Source organism: Plasmodium gaboni, chromosome 2 (genome assembly GCF_001602025.1).
Source record: "Plasmodium gaboni strain SY75 chromosome 2, whole genome shotgun sequence".
NCBI lineage: Eukaryota > Apicomplexa > Aconoidasida > Haemosporida > Plasmodiidae > Plasmodium > Plasmodium gaboni.
This window is the reverse complement of record NC_031482.1, coordinates 294,657-303,890: the sequence shown is the minus strand read 5'-3', so window position 1 is coordinate 303,890 and position 9,234 is coordinate 294,657. Positions and strand designations below refer to the sequence as shown.

The window sequence follows — 9,234 nt, the reverse complement described above, 5'->3', positions numbered from 1 at the left end:
TTGATTAAACTTCGAAATGAATTATAAAAATAATGAGAAACATATGGATGAAGAAAATGATCAGGAGAGTGATGATGATTTTTTTAAAGTAAATAGAAAACCTCACATTAATGATGATGCCGAAGAAGAAGATGACGATGATGATATTAATAATAATAATAGTAATAATAATAATAATGTTAATGGGGTTGATCTAGATGAAGAGGACCAAGATGATTATGAAGATGAGAATTATCTTGTAGGAGAAACCATCGAAATTGATGAGTCGAAAGTGAAAAGCGAAAAAACGGAAGAAGATATATTTAACGAGAATAATTTATTACATGGAATAAAAACAAGAGAATTATTAGAACAAGAAATATTAATTCTTTTTAGTAACATGTTAAAAAAAGAAACGATTTTAAGTAAAGATACTAAAAATAATAGTAATGATGCTATGGATGATTTGTCATCATATAAAGATGATATGATTGATGATAAAGAATTAAAAGATTTTGAGAAGTCTAGTTTAAAAATAAAGAATAAAGAAGTATATAATTTTATATATAATAAGATGAATTTACATATTAAAGAGAATAAGAAAAAAGAAGAAAAAGCAAAAAAGAATAAAATACATAATAATGATGAAAATAATAATAATAATATAATGAATTATAAAAATATAGATAAAACACATTATATATTAGATAATAATGTTGTTCATATATTAAATGATATAAATACTTATTTAAAAAGAGAAAGAGATTATATGAATAGAAAATTTGGAACATATATAGATTCAACATATAAAAATCCTATGTATGTAACATTATATATATTTAATAATGATATATTAAAAGATATTATATTACAAGTAATAGATATTATTAGAAATGATTATGATCATGCAATATATAAAGATATAGATGAAAATCAATTAATAAAAAATATAATAATCTTAATAAATAATTTAACAACTAGACCAAGTAAGGAATGGTTTGATTATTGGAAGAGACATATGCCTACATTTAATGATAAAAAAAGTGAATATAATGTATATAAATATTTACAATTACAAAAAAGTGATAGAAGAATATTATATGATACTTTAAAGAATGATATATATATTAAAGAATTACAAAAAAGATCTGATATATTAGATCAATATCAAAAAGGATTACAAAGTTTAAAATGTTTACTAGCTAATAAAAATTTCTTAACAATGCTAAATGAATTTAGATATAATTGTCAGCTTTTTATTGATGCAGATTATAGAGAAATCGAAGAAAATGAAAAAGTTATCGAAATGGAAAGGAGACAAAATGAATTACTTGAGGAGAAAAAAAAATTAAAGGAAGAGTTGGAATCTTATCAAGATGATGATTCAACGGATGATGAGACTAATGCGAGTGACCAAATGGTTGATCAAAAGGGGGGTGTCACACATGATAAAATAAAAGACAATATGGATGGAAATATGGATGGAAATATGGATGGAAATATGGATGGTAATATGGATGGAAATATTAATGACAATATTAATGACAATATTAATGACAATATGAATGACAATATTAATGACAATATGAATGACAAGATAAATGTAGGAAAAAGAAATTCTTATAAATCCCATTCAGAAAAAAAAAAAAAAAATAATGTGATAAGAAGCAAAATTTACAATATAAAAAAACGAATAAGCAAAATTAATGATGAATTACATGAATTATCAAATTTTTTTTTAACAGATAAAATTAAAAGAGAGAAATTAATGTATGAATATAATGAAAATGTCTTTTTGGTTCGTAATATTTTAACCCAAGTTTTAGGTATAAGAAATAAAACAGAAAATCGAGATATTAATTTAAATAATATACATTATGCTATACTACAAAATATCTTAGATAAACATGGATGTCTTCATTTAATAATTGATGAAATGAAAGATTTATTTGAAAAAGAAATAAAAAAATATGAAGAAGAAACTAATATCTATATACCATATATAAAACAAAATACTATGAAACAAATATGGGAATACATAAGATTATTTTATAATATTATATGTTATATTGATCCAATTGACTTGGTCAAATCATTAACATATCAAAAAAATAAAACAAAAAAATATACACCAATAAATAATAATATTAATAATAATAATAATAATATTAATAATAATAATAATAATAATAATATATATAATAATAATAATAATAATAATAATATGTATTATAATAATAATATGTATTGTAATAATAATATATATAATAATAATTATTATAATAATTTGAATTTAAAAAATGTTGAAAAAGATATGAACAAAAGGAAAAGCATGGGAAAACAACAAAATAAAAGGAAAAGTAATTATATAAATATAAAACAGAAAAATTTAATGATCACACATCTTTCTAGAATCAATCCTTTACTAGCGAAATCTAAAGTAAGGAAACCAAATGAAGAAAAACATTTAAAAAAAAGGAAAAAGAAATTTATAGAAAGAAAAAGTTTAATAGATCACTATGAAATATTTTCTTTTGAAGATTTTTCTTTTAATATGTTTTCAGAAGATCGCTTATTTAATAAATATAATATTTTAGATATATTTGATTATAGTAATCTATATAAAATACAAGATTTTCTAAATAATATTATAGGTATTAATGAAGAATTTGAAAGTATATATGATAATGATGATAGTTTTCAATATTCATTAAAAGTATTTTTAAATATATGCATAAAAGATTTAAGAAGATGTATAAAAGAATTTTATAATTATCAATGGGATATCAAAATTATTTTAAATATTCATGCATGGATTGTAACTTATTATACTAATTTATATATATATGAAAATAGGAAAAGATTTTATAATTCTAGAAAACAAAAAAAAAATATAAAAAATTATGAAATGAAAAGAGAAGATGAACATATATCTTCAAAAGAATATACATATCAAAATGAATCTGAAATTAAAGATTATCATCATCATCATCATAATAATAATAATAAGAAGGAAAATGAATATAATCAAAATTATAATAATTCTAATTATAAAGAACAAGATAATGATATAATAAATCATAATACATATTTTAAAAATGATAATCAAAGTGAGAATTCATCATTATTTATTTCTAGAATTCAAATGGTTTTAGGTTTACAAATGTATATAGGAGATAATAGTATTCATTCAGAATTTTTATGTGATACCTTTCAACGTGTTATAAGAGAAGAAAAAATGATGAAAAATAGTAGTCAAGTTATATTATGCTGTTTAAGATGTCTATATGCAGATCTTAATTTATTAGATATACATTCTTTATCTACAGATGAAAACGTAAAATCTATATGTAAAACATCATTAGACAATTTTCTTAAAAGAAATATATTAACAACTTTAAGTTGGATCCTACAAAATTTTAAAATATTAAGCCATGAAAAACATATTTTTATATATTCTTTAAAATGTTCATTGCTTATAATAAATTTATTATCAAAATTGGGTGGAACCACATATATAGTAAAAGAAAAAAAAAATATTCATAATGATCAAGATGACGAAGATAATAATAATTATGATGATAATGATGATGATAATAATAATAACTATGACGATTACTATAATACAATGGATAAAAAAAAATATAAAAAACATTATAATGAACCTATGGAAAAAATCGATGTTTCTGATTTAGTAGATGAAATTTTTAACGGAAAAATAGTTAATATATGTATGAATATTTTAGAAAATTTTAAAAGAAATAGTTTATATATAAATGATTTAATTATAACATATTTTGAATATTTAATAAAACATAAAAATAATGAATATAATTTCTTAATATTTTTTGATATGAAATATTTTCTTATATTTAAAGATATTATTAATGACCCAGAAGCATATAATAATCCACATTATTATTGGATACCATCTTTCTTTGAAAATATTATTGCATGCTTTTTTAAATTATGGAAAAGCAATTATTTTATTGTTAATGAACTCTTATTTACAAAAGATATTAATAGAAATAATTCAAATTTATTAAATGAAAAATATTTATTATCTATATTTAGTAATTATAATGAAGGTAATGATCCATTCATCTTTCAACAATTAAATGAAGGTACTTTTATAAATGATATATTTATTCAATTAAATAGTAAAAAAAGATTAGAATCTTTAGAATGGTCTAATGATGATATAGAAAATCTTAAATTCTATTTTAAACAATTTAAACACATGCATAATTTCTTACCTTTTATAAGCGAAATGTTAAATAAATCATCTAATGTAGTAAAAAATCAATTAATATATTTAAATTATTTAGATAAAAGAGGAAAAATTATATATGATGATCAATATGAAACTGATCACATTCTTTCCTCCTCATCCTCATCCTCCTCATCATCATCATCATCATTATCATATTTATCATCACATAGTAACAAATCAGATAAATCCTTAAAAATGTCTTATCAAAAAAAAAAACATACAGATCAACATATTAATCATCATAAAAATTATCCTACGAGAACAACAAAACAACCGCTTCTTTATACAATATATAAATTAAAAAAATTAAATTATAATGACAATCAAAACGATCAAACAAATTTAACTCTTAATAAAATTAACTGTAATGTAGATACTGTCTTAGACGAGATCAACATTAATTTAAAATCTTTATATGAATTAAAAAAATTATCGAAAAATAAAATATTCAATAATAAAGCTTTAGCATTTGATATTCCTTTAAGTATATCTCCAGATTTATTAGAACATCATTATTTTAAAAAATTATTAAAGCTTATAGGATTTTTATATAATGAAAATGTAGATGAATGGATATTAAATGAAAGTTTAGATTTAGACATTTTTAAAAAAACAGTAGACAAATTTGAACAGTTATATGTAATGGATATTCACCAATTACAAAAAAAATTATCATTTAATAAATCGAATGTTCAAACAAAGCGTCGTGGAAAAAGTCAGACTCAAAATGACGATGACTACGAGGAGGAACACGTTTCTTCTCACACGGAGAGTAATAATGAGGAGAATGATTATTATGGATATGACCATATGGGTGATACAAATGACAGATGTGATGATACAAATGAAAGGTTTGACGATAAAAAAGACAGATGTGATGATTCAAATGACAGATGTGATGATTCAAATGACAGATGTGATGTTTCAAATGACAGATGTGATGATTCTAATGACAGATGTGATGATTCTAATGACAGATGTGACGAAGGAACAGATAAGAAACCTATGGGTGAAGAGGAATTACATTTACGCATTCCATCTATAAAAATAAAAGGTACATTGAAACTATTAAAATTAATGCATGAATTTTTTATTTCAAATGATGATGATTGTAGATTATTTTTTAATGATTTAATAAATACCATCGAAGAGAAATGTATTGTTATCTTTGAAAAATTAAAAAAATATAAAGTTGATTATAATATAATAAATAAGAATAATACAACAAATGAAAATAATGACAAGCCATATAATAATTATGATAATAATACACATTCTAATGAAATATGTTTTGAAGATTATAAAATATATTTAAGTGATAAAGAAAAAAATATTTTAAAAGGTAGATGTAACCATAAAAATATTCTAGAACAAATTTTAGAAATATTAGGTTTATATATTTTTTTTAATGTTCCATGTTTGATTATAAGCAAATATATAAAAGAAGAAGAGTTCTATGATAGAATTACAACTATTAATAATCATAAAACTTTAAGTTTAAACGAGTTAAATAATATTATAAATACAAAAGAAGAAGAAATCAAAGAAAAAAAAAAAAAAAAAAAAGAAGAAAGAAAACCAAGTGCACATCAAAAATTTGCATTTATTAAAAGCATATGTGAATATTTAAATTATAAATATATTATTATGAATACTTATAAAAATCAAGAAAACACAGATGAAAATAACAACAACAATCATAATGATAATAATATTATTTATAATAATACATATTCTAAATATAAAGATATATATTTTGGTGATGATAAATTATTAACGCTATTATATGATAAGTTAAATCTATGGAATAATAGACGCAAGAAAAAAAATGATGACATTTTGTTGGAAATACCCATCCCTCAATTTGTTGAATCGATATGTAATATGGTGACACCAGGTGGAGAATCTGAGAACAAACGTGATGAAATGAATAAAATATATACTAAAGAATATGACAATAATGATGATAATAATAATAATTATCATAATAATAATGATAATTATCATAATAATAATAATTATGATAATAATTTTGATTCGAATTATCAAGAAAATACTCAAAAGATATATTCTTTAGTTATAGAAATAGGAGTTTGTTTGAAGGGAATATATCAAGATGAATCTATTTTAAAATGGAAGTGTGAACAAGTATCAAAAGAATGGATGAAAATCATGTTAAAATTATTTTATAATATTCTTTATGATAGTACATATAATGTTATAGAAAAATTATTTAAGGAATATAAAAATATCAAAGAAATCTTAAACGACCAGTCTGCTGATTTCTTAGATCTATATAAATCAGATAAAAAGAAAAAAAAGAAAAAGAAAGAACTCAACCATGTTGAGAAGGAGAATCAACCAAATATTGATGATAACGAAATATTCTTTAGTAAAGAATATGAAGATAATCATAATAGGAATGAAAAAAAAGAAGTACAAAAAGAATATAACATATATGATAATAATGTGAACACATTACCATTTACAAATAATATTCAAGAAGAAATAACATTTAATAACATAAATAATGTAATTAATGAATATATTCCAAACGTAGATAATAATATTAATGAAACTACAAATAATGTATCAAATGAAGTTAATCATATAAGTCAAAAGACAAATAAAAGAAAACTCAATGATATAGAATTAAAAGAACATGATTGTTCTGATCTATTCAAAAAAAGAAAAATAGAAAATACTTATAGAAATACATATAAGAAAAATAGAAAGATTATCATTAATTCTTTATTAACAAATAAAAATATTTTCCAATATAAAGAACATGATATTATTAATAAGGTCAAGCAAATTTTTATTAAGGCAAAACATATGGCAACTAATGGGGTAAGAAAATATAAATATTTAAAGAAAACATATAAATGAATAAATATATATATATTATATACATTTCAATCATTCATTTTTTGTCTTTTATAGGATCTACGAAATAGATGGAAATCTCGAGAAGATGTCAAGAAAATCCTTTTATTGTAAAAAATTACAAGGGCGCAATATTGTGATTATATAATGGTAAATAATTAATCACACAGACAAAAAAAAAAAAAAAAAAAAAAACATACATATATATAATATCTTTTTAAATGTTGACACATTTTACTTTTAATATTAAACTCAAAAACTATTTAAAATTTATATAATTATAAATAATCGTATTAGTTTCTTTTTTTTTTTTTTTTTTCTCCTATACACGTTCTTTTATTAAAAATAAAAATATACATATATATATATTTATATTTATATATCTTTATATTATATGCAAACTGTTGTTTATCACATTAAATATGTGAATTAAAAAAAAAAAAAAAAAAAAAAAAAAAATATATATATGATAACATATTATATTATATTATATTATATCATTTCATTTTGACTTTAAGATTTTTGGGCTTCTTCTTTTTGTTTTCTTAATCTTATAATGGTTGATTTAGCAGCAACAGCAGCTGGGGTTGTTAAACTCCAAGCACCTCCACAAACCTTTCTTTTGCATTTCTTACATTTCCATATACCTACACAAGTTCTTTTTGTAGCAGTCTAAAAAATAAAAAAAATAAAATAAATACATACATACATACATACATACATATATATATATATATATATATATTTCTGTTTATATGTTACATTTAATAATATTTCTTTTATATATATTATTATTATTACCTTTCCACAGAAGGTACATAAATATTTGGCATGTTGCATTAATTCAATTTTTTTTATTTGTTTACGTAATGATGATCCATACCTTGTTCCATACTTTCCTGTTAAACCGACCTAATAAAAAAGAAAAAAATAAACAAAACATAAAATGAAGAAATAAATAAATAAATAAATATATATATATATATATATTTTATATATATATTTCTTCATTTTTTTTTTTTTTTTTTTCCTTTTGTACCTTTTTAGTTCTTCTTGACATTTTGCTTTATTTTATTGTTTTTATATTTTTATATTTTTCAAATAACTTATTATTATAAATAATTATTTTATTTATATATATATTCTTAACTATTTTTATCAAAAAAACTTTTTTTTTAATTTATCTTTTTAAATTAAAAAAAAAAAAAAAAAATTTTATTTTTTATTACAATTTAAAACTATTATCAAATGATGAAATTTTTTTAAAAAGAGAAATAAAAATAAAAAATATATACAATAAAAAAAAAAAATATATATATATATTATAATACCCCACAAGGATATATATTACCTATGCTATAATAATATATATATATATATATATATATATATATATATATTTATACATATATATTATTATATTTTCAGGTTTGAATATATATGTTTATAGAATTTTTATTTTTTCCCATTGGCAAATGAAAAGAAATAAAAAATTAATAATACCTTATAAATATAATATATATAAATATATATATATATATATATATATTATATATATGTCATAGTTTTTATATTGAAGAGAAAATTATTTTTTATATAATGGCCTTAATTATTTGAAAACCACTTTCTTCTCCCCTCTATTTTTTTAAGTATGCAATAATATTATGTATATTAATATATATATAATATATATTATATATTATATATTCATTGAATATTTTTTAAAGCCTTAAAAAAAAATATATTATATATAAATATATATATTAAATGAACATCAAATTTTAAGAGGGGTAAAAAAAAAAAAAAAAAAATATATATATATATATATATATAATAATAATATATATATATAATATTACAATTATTTAATTGTATAAAAGAATTATATATTATTATTATCATATATTTTTTTAATTTATTTTTTCTTCAAAAAATACCTGAAACATATATATAATCAAAAATGCAACAAAATTAATAAAATAGGTCAGCGTATTATTTTCTTATTGTAAATTATTAAAAAATATATACATATAATATTATATATATATATATATTTTTATATATAATATTATGTATATACATTTTCCTTATACTTC

At 19.3% G+C, this 9,234-nt stretch overlaps 2 protein-coding genes across 3 annotated transcripts; one reads left to right on the top strand and one right to left on the bottom strand.

Annotated features, from left to right (window-relative positions):
- Nucleotides 1–16: 16 nt before the first annotated feature.
- On the top strand, nt 17–7,252 carry PGSY75_0210200 (hypothetical protein; the record flags this gene model as incomplete). Its single annotated transcript, XM_018783769.1, has 2 exons — nt 17–7,102; nt 7,196–7,252. 2 exons carry the CDS (start codon nt 17–19, stop codon nt 7,250–7,252), a joined length of 7,143 nt encoding a protein of 2,380 aa, XP_018643759.1.
- A 399-nt stretch (nt 7,253–7,651) lies between these two features.
- Nucleotides 7,652–8,198, bottom strand: PGSY75_0210100 (putative 60S ribosomal protein L37ae; the record flags this gene model as incomplete). 2 transcript variants are annotated; one of them, XM_018783767.1, is made up of 3 exons in its annotated part: nt 7,652–7,810; nt 7,940–8,050; nt 8,178–8,198. In XM_018783767.1, the coding sequence occupies 3 exons, from the start codon at nt 8,196–8,198 to the stop codon at nt 7,652–7,654; spliced, it is 291 nt and encodes a 96-aa protein (XP_018643758.1). The 2 variants fall into 2 exon arrangements, with proteins under 2 accessions (XP_018643758.1, XP_018643757.1); XM_018783768.1 differs by having other exon boundaries at nt 7,770–7,810; nt 8,005–8,050.
- Nucleotides 8,199–9,234: the final 1,036 nt, after the last annotated feature.